The sequence below is a fragment of the Accipiter gentilis genome, chromosome Z (assembly GCF_929443795.1).
Source record: "Accipiter gentilis chromosome Z, bAccGen1.1, whole genome shotgun sequence".
Lineage (NCBI taxonomy): Eukaryota > Metazoa > Chordata > Aves > Accipitriformes > Accipitridae > Astur > Astur gentilis.
In genome coordinates this window covers 88,833,211-88,850,641 of record NC_064919.1, presented here as the reverse complement: position 1 = coordinate 88,850,641, position 17,431 = coordinate 88,833,211, and the positions used below count along the sequence as shown (strand labels likewise).

General features: G+C 54.4%; 1 protein-coding gene across 2 annotated transcripts; it reads right to left on the bottom strand.

Annotated features, from left to right (window-relative positions):
• Window positions 1-3,672: 3,672 nt before the first annotated feature.
• ST8SIA3 (ST8 alpha-N-acetyl-neuraminide alpha-2,8-sialyltransferase 3) lies at window positions 3,673-14,986 on the bottom strand. 2 transcript variants are annotated; one of them, XM_049795829.1, is made up of 5 exons: window positions 14,774-14,986; window positions 14,031-14,153; window positions 11,290-11,847; window positions 10,525-10,568; window positions 3,673-5,837 (listed from the first exon to the last, which is right to left on the bottom strand). In XM_049795829.1, exons 1-5 carry the CDS (start codon window positions 14,950-14,952, stop codon window positions 5,827-5,829), a joined length of 915 nt encoding a protein of 304 aa, XP_049651786.1. In that variant the 5' UTR covers window positions 14,953-14,986; the 3' UTR covers window positions 3,673-5,826. The 2 variants fall into 2 exon arrangements, with proteins under 2 accessions (XP_049651786.1, XP_049651785.1); XM_049795828.1 differs by lacking the exon at window positions 3,673-5,837 and having other exon boundaries at window positions 9,093-10,568.
• Window positions 14,987-17,431: the final 2,445 nt, after the last annotated feature.

Genomic DNA, 17,431 nt, shown 5'->3' with positions numbered 1-17,431 from the left:
GTAGCGGTTAGAAGGAGAACCCACACAGCTCCCTCCTGACTGGTGTTTCCCAAAAAGCTCTGCTGCTGGGGCTTTGGTGAGTCTTAAAGAGGGACGGGAGGGAGCCAGGACACTCCTGCACTGCTCTCACAGGCACTGAAAAAGGCAGTAAAGAGGAATTTGTAGGTACAGGGAGAATGTTCCTGTTACTGGACATCCTTTTAATTTTGTAAAGGCATAAATACCCACAAGCTGCCTGTAATAAAAGACTAGAGATGCAAAGCACATTTTAATGGTGGGGAAACAACCACTATGAGAACTTAAAACCAAGGCAGCAGTTTCTGCATCAGTGCAAGTCCTTCCATCAGTCAGTTTAAAACCTGAAAGTCCTTAAATCAATCAGCACTGCCTTTCAGCTGCAGCACACGGACATGGCAGCCGAGCTCCCGTGCAAGGTGCTCGGGGCTGTGCAGCACAGCTCTGGCCAAGGGTCTGCTACGGCCCCTGCCAGCCTGAGAGAGTCTCTTGCTCTGAGTTCACCTGAACTTCCAAAAACCCATGGCAGAGTTCCTCACAGGAGCTGGTAAGGACACTGAGCAGTGTTGAAGCAAGCAGCAAGTTGCCTCTTGGCCTGGGAACTGGCCACGAGGCAGAAATAGAGCAGGAAGGATCGATCGGCTCTGACCCAGCAGGATGGCAGCTCCCGGGATCCAGACCCACCTGCACGGAGGCCAAGAGGATCACGGCTAAGGCTGCACTCAAACGGGCGAGAGTCCGCGGAAATAATACCCACTGACACGGACAAAACCAGGAGAAGAGTGCCTGCTGACCCCCGGGGCTTGGGGCAGTCTCCAGCCCACCCAGAGAGCCGGCTGCACCCTCGGTGGGGTGCAGGAGCAGTCCCTGGCAGGGATCCTCGGCATGGCCCACTGCCGGCGCAGTTGGCTGCTCTTTGCCACGGTGCACGCCAGCCAGGCGGCTGGCTGGCCCCTTCCACCAACATCCCCCAGCCCCAGAGCTCACTGGGGGCTGCCGCCGGCTGCAGGGTTTGGTGAGAAGGCATCAGGAGAGATGTGACGTCCTCAAGGTCAAGGGCTGATGTGCTATAGCGTCCAATGGAATTGGAGGTAAAACTCAGAGGCTAAAGTGGGGCAATCTGTCCTTCTTACTAGTGTACTGTAGGCGATGGAAGTGGGTTATAAGATGTTCTTGGGAATGTAATTCACTTTAATGAACAAATACCCCAAGCCAAGCTGTGTACTGATTTACATGCTTTGTAAAACCGCATATTTCACAGGAGTGCAGAATTTGATCCATCACACTAAGCTTATTGCACTGCATAATGAAATATAGGGAGCAATAAACAAGACCTTTGGCAACTCTTGTGATGAAGTTTTCCAGTAAAACCTTTTGTTTAAGGCCAGATCTGCAGAAAAGCTGACACGCTGATGTGCAGAACACAGGCCCTGGAGTCCACAGTTTAGCCCTCAAAATCCCTGCCTGTCTCCTGGGTGCTGCCCAGGGTGCCCCCCGCCCACGCTCATCGGTGCTCGCAGCACCCACACGTGCCCACACGCAGACACCAGCAGGGTGGGGGCCCACGAAAAGCAGAAGAGGAGAAGTTGCTCAGCTTGCTCAGGTGTCTGGCAGCCACCTCTAGGCAGGGGGTCAAGGGCACAAGCCCACCCTGACCAGGTGCAGGGAGAGGACAGGACGAGTGCTGGGAGAGCCACTTAGGCACAAAACTCTCCAAAAAACCTCAGCACAAGCAAGCGGTGTGTAGTCGATGGCTAAGGACGAGTATAAAAGTGGAAACCCTATGACAAAGCCTGAGGCACAAGTGAAAGCCAGCTAGCAAGGGAGTTAAAAAGCACCAGTAAAACTTGCTGTGAGTTGTAATGGTGACCAAGGAGAGTTGTTCTGCTGCTCTGCGGGGAGGGAAAGCTGTCAGTGGGGAGCGGAGGCTGTTATCCGTGCTGCACCGTCACGATGGGAGGAGGTGTTGGGAAGGGTTCTGCGGGGGCCTGTCCCTGCCAGCTACTATCTGATATTTTCATTAGCAGCTGGCACGGCGGGGTAGAGAGCGTGCTTATTAAACTAGTGGGCAGCACTCAGCTGGGAGGAGCTGCGAGCACGCTGGAGCTCAGGATGAGAGTTAGGAACGATCCTGTGATGTGATATGGGTGAGCATGAAGGTGCGCCGTTGGGGATAATTAACATCACAGCCAGGAACCGGGATCACCGCCTGGGTCTGCAGAAGAGAGGGCGGCCGGCCACAAGCCTGGCGCAGGTCAGCCGGGCGAGGTGCTCAGGAGCAGGCAGGGAGCCGGAGATGCCCAGAGGCAACGCTGCTGTTCCCTGGACTGGCTCCTTCCCGGCAGGTTTTTGCCTGCTTGCTTGGCTGGGATGGTGTTTTTTGCTCTTTGCGAATGAAGCCTATGTGTTTGCAGCGTGGGAACTCACTGAACGTTACCAGGGGCCACGGTCCTCTGCAGACAATCACACCACTGCTGTTTGTTGCGTGCTGATCTCCGTCGCTCACCCGGTGCTAACCCATGCAAATGCTTCTGTGGGCCAATTATTCCTGCATGGGGATTTTTGATGGGGCGTTTTTGGTGTTATTTAACATCTGTTTTCACTGGCATAAAATACGCCTCGGGCTTGCACAAGAGCCATGGAAACAGGGTAGCTAGGGCTCCGTATACCAGCTTGAAGTGAAAAATACGTAAATCAAACTTTACTCTCCATTAATACTAGTACCTGGCCGGAGGCGCACGGGCCTGGATTCTGCGGGGCAGCTCATCCCAAAGTGGGTGTCGGGAGTGGGGCGCATGAAGGGGACCCGGGTACCTGTGCCTCCCCACTTCACCGGCAGACCCCAGGGGAGGGGTTCGGCTGCAGGCAGCTGCCCGGGGACCCCTCAGAGCCAGCGAGATTTAATTGCATGGTGTGAGCCAGGTTTCCCTCTGATCTGGGGTGAGGGAAGTCTCTCTGCGATGGGGATCTCCATTCCCTATGGGAAATCCCGCCCACAGAGCCCCCGAATGTGGGAACTTTTCTGCAAACGGGATGTTGCTCCCTTTTGACATGTGCAGGATTGAGGATAGTTATTTCAGCTGGATTATCGTCGAGTCGGTAAGTGTGCTTGAATCTGCGAATAGTCTCTGTGTTTACACACTCAGGAGGAAAAAAAAATCAGTTACGGTGGGAGAGACCATTAGCTGTTTGGGCTCGTTCGCAGGAAGGGTAATTTTCGCTCATCAGCACGGTGCCGAAGGAGTCGGGGGGAACCCTGCCTGTTGGCCGGGCGCGGCGGGGGATAACGGCAGCCGGTCCGCCTGCCCCGTCGTGGCTGCGGAGACGCGGTGCTGAGGCCGCGGGCACGGGGAGCGAGCCAGCGAGCCCGGCCGGGCGGGCGGTGGGCTGCGCCTCGGGCGGCACCGGGGCCCTCCGTGGAGATCCGTATGCCAGGCACGGGGCTGAGCAAAGCAGGTGCCGTGTCGACCGCGGGGCATCTGTCACCGGTGTCCTGGGAGGAACCAACGGCGGGGGCCTGGCCCAAACCCTGCCCCTCACCACCCGCTCCTCTTAGTCCGGCACCTGAAATAAAACTCGGGCTGCGTGAAGCCGTGCTCGCGTTTTGCTAGGGTGGAGTGTGTGTGGCATGCTCTCATACAGTTTGAGCATGTTTCCAACCCCACAGCGTATCCTTTAAAATATGGGAAGCTTTTTGATGAAAATGAAGATCTGGCGCTCGGCTGAGTGTGCCTACAGCGCGGAAACCCTCCCGGTGCAGGCCCGTTGTTATTACTGGCAGTAAGCAGTTCAGGAAATAGTAAGAACAAGAAGCAGACACAGCTGAGTTTTACAGGCTTTCAATGCACAATAAAACATTTTATTTAAAAACAATGCATTCAATATCGTGTTTTGGCACATGAGTCAATGTTGCAGGCACATTCACACCAAAGAATCACATTGCTGAGAGATCCCAAATGAATCATCGCGTTGTTCTCCACAAACGATGCTCACGACGAGGATGCGGCACTCCGTCACGAGAAGCGCCAGGGCCTTGCTCACCAGCGTGCCCACGTGTTCACAGGCACGATGCGCTGCGCAAGCCACGCTCGGGCCGGGGGGCTGGCACCACATCTGGCACGAAACACATCAGCCTGCGGGCCCAATCCCGGCCCCGCCGACACCACAGAGGCAGCCAGGCTGAACGCCAGCTTTGCTTGCAACGTATTTCACACCATGTGCGGCTTTGCCATTCACCTGAGACTGTGCCCTGGCCCTTTATGAACATTAGCCATTTAAAAATAAATAATGCTTTTAGTATGGGCATTAAATAATGAATCCTTTATTACAATTATGGCATTTTTTTTTCTTTTTTTTTTAAAGTATTTATCTCTTTTTATTGAAAACAACTCCATCAGGCATTGAACTGTATAGCCATTAGAATAAAGACACATTCATTTACAGAAAACCTGCTTTTTTCTAAACGATCTGTTTTTTGCAACCTCCATTCACAGTTAGTTTTATTTCACAAACGCTTGCTTTTTGGTATACTCCACAATTAAAACCGGTAGCCAAAATGACTTTGTTTTAATGTATCTCGCTACCATTCACTGAAAAGATGCAAGCAATGAAAATACAAACCCAAGATGTATAAAAGAAGAGAAGGTAACACACGTATTTCCACTCCTATGTACACCCCCTCTTCACATCCCCTGCCCGGCGGCCCGATCCCCCCCCGACCGCAGCACCCAGCCCCACACAGCGCCTGCCCCGAGCTCCCACTGACGGTCCCTGCTGCGGGTGCGGGTCCTCAGCACCCATCCCATCGTCAGAGGGGCTGGAGCAGGATGCGGCCACCGCTCGCCTCCGGCTGCCCGCAGCGCCTGGGTCACTGTCCTGGCAGCCCAGGGCCGAGTGGGGTCTGCGTCCCACCAGACCCTTCCCTTGGAGCTAGTCAGAAGGACTTCTCTTGATTTTGTAAATGAAAATGTTTTGTACTTACACATATTGATCACATTGCATTACGCATACTTGCAGTTAGCTATATTTGCTTGTCTAGACATTCAGTAACGATAGTGAGTATTTTCCCTGAACCATCAGGAATTCGTTTAGGTAGGCAGAGGCAGGAAGATTTTGGGCCCAACAGAAGGGAAGGAAGAGTCTAGCCAAGGTGACACGGAATGCAGGTGCCATTTACTGTCCTGAGCAGGAGGGTGGCAGCCGGCATCTCCCTGCTCCGGGGAGCCACGTTTGCCGTCGGGAGCCGCTTGGTTGTTTAATGGAAAAGTGTTTTCTGCCGGCAAGAGGCAGATCCAGAGAGCCTCTCCTCCTCAGCTGCTGTCTTCTCAGCACCCTCCAGTCCTCACCTCTCCATCAGACCCCCCCCACAATCTATCGCCTTCCTCCCGCAGTCCAGCAGCCCACCACGAGCGGCCAAGCCTGGACCTTCTCCGAGGGCACCTCGGAGCTGAGGGACGCCAGCCAGCGCCGAGGGCTCCTCCCCGCCACCCAGCACTGACTTCCACCAGCTCAAAGAGAGACCTCATTTTCTACAAAACCAGAATTACGTGTGCCATAAGCCCGGTGCAGTGAGAAAAGGACGCCAAGCCCAGACCTGTCAGTGCAAAAGCTGGGGGGGGGTCACCCCACTTTGCCGCTCTGGGATGCGCAGTGCCCCTGAAAATCAGGGTTTGGGAAAGAGCCCAGTCCGACTGCAAGGTATCACCAGGGTCTTTGCCTGCCTGGGGGAGCAGACCCCACCCTGGGCCGCTGCTGGTCTCACCAGTCGGCACAAGCTGCCCTTCCCCTCTGGTCTCTCTATAAAAGCAGAATTCAAAGAGCATCTAAGAAAACAGGCAAAACCAAAAGATGCACATTTTGAGACGGTTTTCCATATTGCAAGAGCTTGGACAAAAAATATTGATACTAAGAAGCAATTTACTTTGGGCTGTATTGCGCCATTGATTTTGGGGCAGAACTCCCCATTAAAATCAATGATTCTGAAATGTTCAATGTGGTTCTGAAAAATCGATGGGGAGTTTTGCTTAAAAATCAATGATATAATATGGCGCTCTGTCAATAATTTTTCTGTATTCCCATTTCCGAATATTTGCAGTTGTTTTCATGCTTCCTTCTCTGCAGTTGGTGCCTCTTTGTGCCTCTGGAAAGTTCCAGCTGTGGTGCCAGGGCCATCCCCCAGGACCGACGGGGGGGTCCCGTCCCTCTGTGGGGGCGAGAGGGGGCTGCAGAGTGCCGGGGGTCCCTCCAGAGACCCCCCCGGTGGGATCTGCTGCCTTCAGTCATAACGGGACCTCACTGCAAGCGGGATGAACCTGAGACTGTTTGCTTAAATAAAGCAAAATCAAACTAAGGTACTGTGCATTAAAACACCTTTCCACCACCATCCTCTCCACAATCTGGGGGCACGTGCGGCGCTGCATCCCTGGTGCTCTGCGGGCTGGGGGGGAGCGGGGCATCGCAGACCTCCCGAGCACAGCCATGGGAAACAGGCTGGGGGTGCGAGTTGTGGGGAGAACAGAAATTCCAGCTGTGGGCGGTTTTCCCAAGTTTACCGTGATTAAGAAGGGAAATTAAATTTAAAAATATAAATTATGAAAAATGAAAAAAACTGCCTCGGCACAATTTAGGTTTTTGGTTTCAACGTCTAATTTTTACATTTTGTCTTCTCTCCCGGGTGCTCTAAAGCAGGAGAGATGAAGCGTACTGCTCAGGAACAACCAACCGAGGCCCTCGGGCATGCCAGAACCGACACCTTCTCCTCCCGCACAGGCTCTCGGGGAGAGGGAGGACACTGCAGCTCTCTCCGAACCAGCTCCACATATGCTTTGCCGCTCAGGTGCGGCAGCCACGCAAGCCCTTGCAGCGCCTTCAGCACAGGGAAACCCACTTCTGCCACCAGCCCTCTCTGGGGACGCTGGGGACAGGGTTGGGTCCGAGCAAGTAGCCCATCCCATACGGCCTCCCAGTATCTCACAGCGCACCCGCAGCCAGTTTGACTCTGGAGACCTTCCCATCCCGGTTTCACTATGCAGTTACTTGGCACGTGCATCTGTGTCTGCACGGGACGTGCTAACGTCCCATGCTCTCACCTGCATCCCTGCCCTGCCAGCGGTCCCGCTGCTGTCAGGGGAGGAGGTGCGCGGAGCCACCGGGGGAGATGTGCATGAACCAGCTCGCCCCAGGCTGAGCATCCCCATTGCAAAAAGGGCCTCCTGGAGACGCACGGACGGAAATACGTTATGTTCAGGCTAATGAATGTTTACTTGCGACTACATCTAATTTAAAGTAGTTACGTCATGTAAACGCCGTGCAGCAGCCAAGCAGGATCTGCCAGTGCAATTTCCCGTTGGGAGCCAGCAGCCGAAAACTGTATAGAGCACATTGGCCTGCGCTTTCATGCCAACAGAATAATAATAGTTCACGTTTCTTTAATTTGCTAATTAAAAATGATCGTTCCCTACATGAAATTGATAAAATGCCTCTGAATTAAAGTATCTGGCACTAACCACAAGGCGTCACTCAGGGTTTGGGGTGGCCCTTGTCCCCCAGTGGGCTCTTTGCCCAGCTGGCTCCTGGCCGCTGAGCACACCTTCACCATGCGCCTCGGTGACCTGCAAAGCGATCCGCCTGCCTTAGCGAACGTGAGTCTGCTGTACAGCTCAGTAGGAACTGATATCGGAAATGATTCGTTACTGTACTTCATTAACAACTAGTTCAGAACTCTTCCTTTCCTGCGCAACTTCTCTTTTTCTGTTTTTGGGCAAAACCAATCCGTGTGCTCCAGTACTTCAAGAAGGGTTCCCGCAGGACTCTGTCGGGACTGGTGCTGCTCGGCCGCTCCAGGCCCCACAGGTCCCCGCTACCCACTCGGACGCGCGGTCCAGGCATCCAGAGGATGCGATCCGGCAACCCTCACCGACAGGGCCCGCGGGGGTCGGGGGCGCTCGGTCCTTCCCCCTTCTGCAGGGGTCTGCGCCCAGCACAGCCAAACCCCGCTCCCTGGCCGGGACTCTCGCGCGCGACTACGACACAAATAATACGCGATAATATCAAGAACGACTCGTATGGCACCATACGGCATAAGACACCACCACCACTGCACAACTATGTCTTCATAATAACAGTTGCTAGAGGTCGTACTCTGCTGTAGGAACGGTGATGAGCGCAGGACCGACACGACAGCACGGGGAGCCAGAGCCGCCGGGAACGCTGAGCCAGGTTTGGCAGCTGGGGAGGGAAGCGCCGCGGTTCCCTGCGGGAGCGGGTCTGTGCATGCTGCGGCACGGGGGAGACCCAAGGCCCCCCGCAGCGCGCCCCAGCCCTGAACAGCCTTTGAAAAAGCAAAAGCCAGAAAATGTGGGATAATGAAAATGGTGAAGAAAGCCGCCAGCTCCTTCTCCACCCGGGGCGTGGGGGAGAGGCGGGACCCAGCTTCGGGGGCCAGGGGAGCTGTGGTGCCGCGGCGGGGCAGCGGCGGGCACCGGGAGATGCTCCGGGCCGCTCAGGTTTGGTGCTGTACTCGAGATCTCCTTCCTCACCTCCTACGTCTGCTTGTAGGTAAAGAGGCTGAGAAAAATTAAAATGTGCCATTTTAAAGTATGGTTTTAAATTGGATTTTGCATCTTCTTTCAGTGTATAGTCGGTTTTCAGTGTCATAGAGAACAGTAGAAAAATGTTAAAATACTTGTAAGTATACTTGTTGTACTAAGAAACCCAGTTATTTTACAGGCTCCTTTATCCTGAGACATAATGGCCAACATTTTCAAACCCTAAGTGACCCTAAGGTTTGTCCTCTCCACAAACAGCCTGATTTTCAGCGGTACTGAGGAAGCCGTGTCTTCCTTTGGCTGCCTTGGGTGGCTGTTGGTGAGTGGAAAATGGGGCCACTAATTCACCTGTCTGACCATGGATTGAGAGATGTAAATGGGGAAATCTGGTAACTGTATTTCCTCTTCCCTGTGCTCCTGCCGTGCTCACTTCTCTTTAAAAAACCATTTCTAAAAATCCCGGCGCCCAGGCTGCCTTTATCGCCTGGCCAGCCGGTCCCTGCGCAGCCAGCCCCGCTTGCCCGTCTGCCCCGTCGCCATCAATTGGGCTAATGACGAGGGCTATGACCGCTCCCCGCAGACCCGGCATCGCTGGGCAATACGCCCCATCGCCGCCACGGGATGGATGGCATTTTGGGTAGGATGTACTGAAATACAAAGAGAGCCTGCTCTTGCAGCTCTGCGAGGGGAAACATGGGGTCCCATGCGGCAGAGCTCACCGGGGCGGCCGCGGTGCCCGGCCGGCTCCGTGCCCCACAGCGCCGTGGGGTGCAGCCCGCGACGGGACCGTGCACACAGGGAGAGGGGAAAACGGGGAGTGCCGGCGGTCCCGGCGGGTGCGAAGGGACAGGCGGGAGCCCCCGTGCTCCCCACTTGGGGGGATCGTCCTCCCAAAGGACCCCGCCGTCGTCGGAGGGTGCGGAGAGCGGGCGCAGGGGGAAGGGTGCCTGCGCCGGGGTTTGGGGCTCTTCTCACCCAACACGTCTCCAGAGAAGCCTAATGCTCTTTATTGTGGTGGTTTCACTTTAAAATCAACTAGTATCACACGGATGGGAATGACCATGTTTCAGCCTGTCTAATTTGGACCAGGATTTGGCCCGAATTGAATTAAAATGCTGAAGTATTCTGAGAGCGATATAAACGCCTAGCTAAGGTATGAGCCATATTGTGACCTTCTTCTTCACATTATTCTTTAAAAAATGTAAAATTCGGTAAATATGAAAATATGCAAGCGGTGGAAATCAGGATCCACGCTGAAGAACTTGCAAGTGACGATGAACTGGAATTCAGAGTGGCTTTCTCGATCGGCCACGGCAATATATGTATGCTGAGCTATTGATAGCAACATATACAAAAGAAGCAAAACCTTTTAAAATTAGCATTTCTAGTTCTAATCGGGAAGGAACAATAAAATTAAGAGATTTAGGGCATTTAGTGGAATGCTAAAATACGAAAATATCTTAAAACATACTTAGCGGCATATCTATAAATGCAAAATATTTCAAATTTGCTGCTGCATGAACAGCATCCACAGAATTTGATAAATGCTTCTGCACTGCTAAATATGCTTAAACCCTTTGATGAGGGTGACTAAAAAGCATCTTTATATTATGGAAAATATTTTAGGGTGGTTTGTTTTTTTTTTAAGAATTATATCCGAAGAATGTTTAATTCGGTTTTGGGCACTTTTTAGACAATCATTTGGCACTTCAAGATTTAGGTTCTTAGGCACAATGCGACAAGGTGAGTTTGGCCAGTCCTTCACCGTGCATCCTGTAGAGCAGCTGGAACTCTGCAGGCAGCTGGTGGGACTCCTGCCACTTGGTCGTGAACTTTGTTCCCTTCTTATCATAGTAGTGGTATGGGAGGTCCTCCCTCGTGTTGGGGTCGAACCCAAAGGGCCAGAATCCGTACAAGTGGATCTCTTCACATATGGCAGAAGCAAGGGTATACATGAGAATACCTGTGCTCAGCCGCTTGGGTGACAAGTGTTTGTTCTTCCAGTATCTGTGAAAAAAATAAAGGCATGTTAGTCTGGGGTGCAAATAATGCCACAGGCTTGCTGTCAGAAAAAAAAAGTTACCGCCTGGAGACCGTCGGTGCTGCCAGCTGATAGCCTGGAGAAGGCAAAGACCGCTCTTCAGGTCAGTCTGTAATGACCGGGAGTGCAGAACCACCTCAGCAGCACCCTGACTGATAGTCTCTTGTGGTCTCCTTCTGAATGTTTTTGGTTTTTAACCAGGAGAGGTAGTGCCTTATCCAGAAAAGTACAATTCCCTGGCTCCTGCTCACAGGTGCATTTGTTAAAGAGGTAGCAACGTTATCCTCCTTTGATTTACTACAGCGTTCCTTGGACCACCCTGCGGCTGTCTGTCAGCATCCCTCTTCGCCAGCTGAGAAGAGCAAGCTCTTCCATAAGCGGTGCTTTGCTTACACAGGATCTCACTCGGCTCCCTGTGCTCCTCCTGGCTCTGCGGGAGCAGTGGTGGGAGCAGAGCCCACTGATGGACCGTGCCCCGGTGCAAACAATCAACCCACCTCTGCTGTGCCGGGTATACATCTGTACAGAAATAACTGCAGTACTCCCTACTGCAATAACAAAACTGCATTTGCTCCTGGCTTGCTAGACAGTGCCCACCAGATCAGGCACGAATAGGAAAATAGAGTTGTATTTGTACAGAGAGAGACATGTATTTTGGTATGTTAAATGCAAGGCAAAAATACACACCTGTTAACATGCTGCATTATATTTCCTGGCCAAGCCAACTGGACCTTTAGTTGCCCTCTATGCTCAACAAAGAAGTCAACCAGTGTTCTCGTGACCGTTGCTGACGTGTGGAAGAAAAAAGCGGGGATCCAAAGAATGGCCCCATCAAGCTTTTTCAAACTTAAAAAGAAGTTGTTGCGATCCTGAATGGTCAAAAGATTGTTGTAATACTTTTCCAGGATGCTGGGGTTGAAGGTCGTAAGATTGGTTTTCCTTCCGACATCTTTTTGGAAAGCCTCAGTTGGAGCAAAATTGCAACGAAAAACAAAATCAGATTTATCTATTTCTTGCCCGCACTGACTCCCGGTCAGGATCCCACTATTTCCAACCACGGCGCAAATGTTGTAATGCTTGTTCAGGATTGGCGACACGTCGGGAAGCAGCGATCTGAAGTTATTGCTGATAGAGAAAACATACTTATGGCTGGAATAATCATAATGCATCAGCTGTCCAATCCGAACGCTATTCTTGGTCAAAGAAAAATTTTTTATTACGTCGACATGCTGAAGGATTTCTTGCCTAAAATAAAACAGAAAAAGAAAAGAAAAGATGGAATTGTATTTCCCCTCTTTCTGCAGTGAAGAGATTTTCTTTCCAGCTAGACTTAAATTTTTCTTTTTTTATTATAGTAGTTTTCTGAGCAATGTGGTGCAATGACTTTTCAATTAACATAGATAGGAATTATGGAGCTGGCTCCTCACCCACCTAGAGCTCCGCTTGGCTTTACTGGGCGGTCCTGACTGACACCAGCTAAGGACATATCCGTGTCTCTTGGAATGGTGTCAGGACTAAAACACTGGATTCACTGTGTTAAGTCTGAGGCGTGCTGCTAACAGTACCCCCACCCCCCCGCCACCTCGCTGCGGGGTGCTGCACAACACGGTTCTGCTTGTGCTGCGATACAGGCCTGGTGGGTGGGTTTTCTGCTGGAGCTCTCCGCATGCATCTCGCTCTTGGAACTGGGCCGCAGATCTTTGGTAACGATGGGTACCATGTTTGCCACGAGGTACGTGAAGCAAAACCAAGCGGTCCAGGATATCCAACTGAATTAACAGGAGCTAATTTTTAAATACATGTACTTTTTTGTGTTCTCATTAAGAAGCGTTGAATCACAAAAACAAGTGACAATCGTGGTCTCCATTTATGTAAATATAATTCCTTAATGTCTTATTTGGGCAAGCACACTGGCATTTTTTCAAGGGTTATTAGGGATACTTAAAAAACAAACAAACCCAACCCTGCTCAGGAATTTCCCTAGCAAGGCATAAAATTAGAAAACCAATACCACTTTATTTGCTCATGTTTATGGAAAACAATCTTTCTTCCAGCTTGCATCCTTGAATGTCTAAGCATTAATGGAGTCCCACTGGGTGCCCTAATTATGGGTTATGGCTAACGGACAAGTGCAAAGGCAGATCCTGTGGCATCAGCTAAAATCATCAGAGGGGTGGCACAGAGATAGACTTATGAAGGATGAGCTGGTGGTGCCAGGAATGAGGCAAAACCAAGGGGCGGCCACTGTCACACCAGCCTGGGAGGTCCTGGGGAAAGGATGGGGCAGGCAATGTGCCGTCTCCTCTCTGTGGTCCGCGGCTCCTTAGGGGCAGTGGGCAGCACTTGTTGGCACTAGAAGGGCATTACTTGTCCTGCTGTGCTGAGGAGTGACCACGAGGGAGGAGAGAAGCCCAAGCCCTGCCCGCTAGCCCCAAGGGGTGCAGCAGCCCCATCCTGACTCTGCCGGCCGCAGGGCCAAGGGGCCTGGGTTCCTGCTTCTCAGGTGCGATACGTGAGCTGAGTCACAAGGTGGTCTCTAAAACAGCAGGCATTTGTCAGGACAAAATTACAGTCCAAGATGGTAGTAGCTATCTTAAATGGCTAAATGTTTTTATTTTCTTTTATGGAAATTTTTTATTTTTTTTTTATATATAAGTATATAAGTAAATATATATATAAAGTGTATAAAGTATATATTTACTGATATATATATATCAGTAAAGCCAATAAATAAAAGAGGTTGGCGAGACACCACCAATTTCATATCACAGTGAGGAAACTGAAAGCGCATTTAACTTCCCATTAAGTACAGAGCAGCTCTGGGGAAGCCGAAGGAACCGAGAAACCCTTTCCATTGCCATACAGCAGGAAAGTCAGTGCGACCTGTGGGCAGGAGGCGGTGTGCGGGTGGGTGTCTCTGAGGGTGTCTCCAGTGGATCCGGGCTGGAAGGCCACCATCGGAACCCCTCGCTCTGCCCGCCCCCTTGGCCGGAGCAGTGCTGGAAGGCAGAGCAGCACTGCACTTGCTCAGAGCTGCCGTTAGCTGGGAAGTTTCGCTGGGCATGTTTTGGCCTCCATGAACACGGCATTTTATGGCTGTTACAGCCCGATTTGTTTCAAGTTTTAAAACCCCAGCCATTTATCTTGAAGCAATGACAATTTCACTCGCACCCCGGGAAACTGGGTCACGTTCTGTTTGGTGAAATAATGCGCGTTGCAGCCTCGTGTCCTGCTCTGAAATAATCAATTCTTCCAAGATAGCTGTGACCATCCGGGGAAACGCTCTGATACAGCCTTTGTCCCTCACCGCCGGCAAATTACTCGGTGCTCTGAGGATTTAGCCGTCCCTGATTGTGTTTCCTTAAATCCTGGGGGGAAGGGGACAGCCTCAGGGCCGGTGGGAAGGGGCCGCGGGGCCGCAGGCTCACCTCTGATGAGCGAACGCGGTCCGGTTGAAGGCCCACTTGGAGGGCTTCTCCTGCAGCTCCTGGGTCAGGGAGTTCGTGATGGGGACGAAGGAAGGGTCCAGGAACTTCAGCGCGAACTGGGACCTGGAAACGAGCGCAGGGACCCCACGCAGGCACACACAGACCCGCAGGGGACCCCACGCAGGCACACGCAGACCCTCAGCCCGGTACCGGCCCTGCCCGACCCGCCGCCCGCCTCGGCCGGCATCAGCACCGCGGACAGCGCCGGCCGCTCCGCGCCGCTCCCCGCCGCGCCGGCCTCCCGCACCGGGCCGTGCCGGGCCCGGCGGAGTCGGGCCGCTCCCCACCTTTCGGCACCCCCGGGGCATTGCGGTTCCCACGCCCGCCCCGCTACCGCCGTCCCCGGGGCCCCCCTCCCGCTCCCCGCAGGGCTCCGCGGCACCTCCGGGAGGTGGGCGCTGGGGGGGGGTTGGGGGCGGCAGGCTGCGCGTTGCGGAGGGGGGGGAGCCGCATCCCCGCTGCCGGCGAGGGGCCGCGCCGAGCGCTCGGGCCGTGGCGGTGGGGCCGAGCCGGGGGTCTCCCCGGGAACAGCGCGGGAGGCAGCGGGGGGGGTCGGGAGGGATGGGAAGGGATGGGAAAGGCGGCCACCCCCCCAACCCCGACCCGCGCCGTGCCCCCCCCCCCCTCCCCCCCAATCCCCCCTCTCCCCGAGCCGGCCATTCCGGTCCGCGCCGCGCCCTCACCTGAATCCCGCGTGGAACATGTACATGCGTGGCCCCCCCGGGCCGGCGGCGCGGGGCGCGCCGAAGATGTTGTCCTTCTTGAGGGAGACGTAGCTGATGAGGGAGAGGATGAGCAGCGCGATGCTCAGCATCACCAGCCCCAGCACGCTGGCCACCCGCACCATCTTGCAGCTCCTCATGCCGGGAGGCGGCCCCGCGGCTGGGCGTGTGCGGGGCGGCGGGGTGGGGGGGGGGTGGGGGGGCTGCCGCGGGGCTACATGGAGGGGGGGGGGGGGAACGGGGGACGGCGGGAGCGGGGGCGGCGGGCGCGGGACGGCGGCGGGGCCGGGGCCGGCAGCGCCGGCAGCCGGAGAGAAAATGGAGGGACGGAGCGGCGGCGCGATGAAATGGCAGCCGGGAGCGGCCGCCCCGCCGTCCCGGCCCCGGCAACCCCGGCAGCGCCGCCGTGCCCCCCCCCCCCCGCCCCGGCGTGTGTGTGTGTGTGTGTGTGTCCCACTCCCCGGCAGCCCCGGCGCACGCACCGGCAGCCCCGGTGCCCCCCGTCAGCCCCCGTGCACCCCGGACAGCCCCTGTGCCACCCCAGCAGCCCCATTCCCCCCCCGACAGCCCCGGTGTACCCCCCCCCCCCCCCGGCAGCCCCAGGTGCCCTCCGCCACCGCCCCGGCGTGTCCTCCCCAGCAGTGCATCATCCCCCCAAGCGTGCCCACCCGACATCCGCGGGGTGCCCCCGACAACCCTGGGGTGCCCAGAGCACCCTGCCCACCGCCTTGGCGTGCCCTGCGGTCACCTCCCAAAAGACCGGGGGTCGCCCAGCCTGGTAGCCACAGCCTCCCCCCGACAGCCCCAGGGCCGCAGTGACCCCCCGAGCCCCTTGGGTTCGTGTGGGGGCTGAGCACGGCTGCAAGCCTGGGACCCTCTGCCTTGGCTGGGGGACCGGTGTCCGGGTGGGTGCACAACGTCCCCCTGCTCCCCAGCACCGGGCCGCGGGGCCACGGCGTTTCCCTGTGACGCTATAGATCACCGTATGGCACCTGCAGCGCTGCGGGAGCCTACGCCGCAGCCCGAACCTGGGCAATGCAAACCCATTGCTGGCTCAGAAGACCCCTCGTTCTTTAAAAGCCTGGTGTTTAGGGCATGCTACCACCTCAAAGAGCCCTACCGGTAATTAAACTGCCCCGTAAATCACACAGCAAATTTCATGGGAACTCCAAGAGAGCCTGACTTCTGTAACCTGAGGAATGTCTCTTACAGCCATGACTTCTGCCTACTGCAGTACTTTCAGTGTTTCTTCAAGCTATGTTTTTTTTCCATATAAAACTCGCCCCCATAGACAGCTCTGCCTCTGAGCCCTGAGTTCACAGAAGTGCCTTATAAATAATAAATACTGTCTTTGTAGCACCATCCTTGCTCTGGGCTATATCCTACAAGCTCTCCATGCACGAAGCTCTCTTTGAAGAGAAGGAACATGAGGAGCTTGCAGGCTTGGGTTTTACGTCACAGCGTGGTTCTTCAGCCTTCAGTGGGAGTTCAGCCTGAGTATGGCCCGGAGGTCTATAACCCAGTCCTGTGGGATGCCTGTGGCTTTGGTGGAGAGAGAAAAGGATGGGAATGTAGGAAATGTAGGAAATAACAGTGGTTTAATACAGGAGATAGATAGGTTTTTTTACGTGACTCTTCACGTGGCTTCTGTTGTTGTCTACCCAGCGCATGGTGTTCTCAGTTTCAACATGTCCACCCAGGCATCCCAGGATGCACTATCCACAACTTTTCATCTTTAGATATTTTGGAAATAAATGCTATAATACTTAACATCGTCTTGTGTAGTTTCTGACCACACGTCCTGGGGCTGGGTATAAGCCCCAGAGTAAGGCAGTACAGCCCTGGTGTCATATACCTTTCCACTTTTCTAGCACTGCTCAGGCGGAGGAAGAACTCCCAGCCCTTGGGTTTTGTACAAAACTCCCAACTGCCTCCATGAAAGTTAGTGAGCGAGAGCAGAGTATTTATTGCCAACAGGCTGCTGGACAATTGGGGCTTTCCCCCTTCTGCAGCTGGCCCTGCGATGTCCTGGAGCACGCTAAATGTGTCACCCGGCGGTCGGGCACAAGCTGTGAGTGGATCAGAGGGTTTTTATCACGAGTGGGTGAGCAGCATGGGAAGGCTACGCACCGTCCTGGTGGCCCAGGCAAAGCCCCTGGCAGCAGAGGCAGATGAATCCTGTCGGGAAACACTGCCTAGGCTGGGCTTTGATGCTCGGAGAGGGATGTGTTGGCAATGGCAGGACAGTGGGAGGAGCAGCAGGGCTCCTGTGTCACTGCTGTTGGGGACAGCTCAGCCAGAACAGCGTGGAGCTGGAGGAAGGAGGTCGATGGCACACCAGCCCTGGGTTTTGGATCCATTTTGCCCCCTGATCCAGCCCAATCTCTGTGCAAATGAGATCTGAGAGGACATTGGAAAGGTGCTTTGGCAAGAAATGTTTAAAAATCCCTGCCGTGCACCACAGCCGCTCTCCTTTTGACCCTGTTGTGAGCCCCAGCCCCGGCAGCACCGTCCCCGGAGCCTGCGCACGCCAACAAGTTGCAGTGGAAACAAAGGCAGTTCTTGCTTCAGATTCTTCAGAGATAGCAATATGTCAGGAGCCCCTGGAGAGGCTGAAAG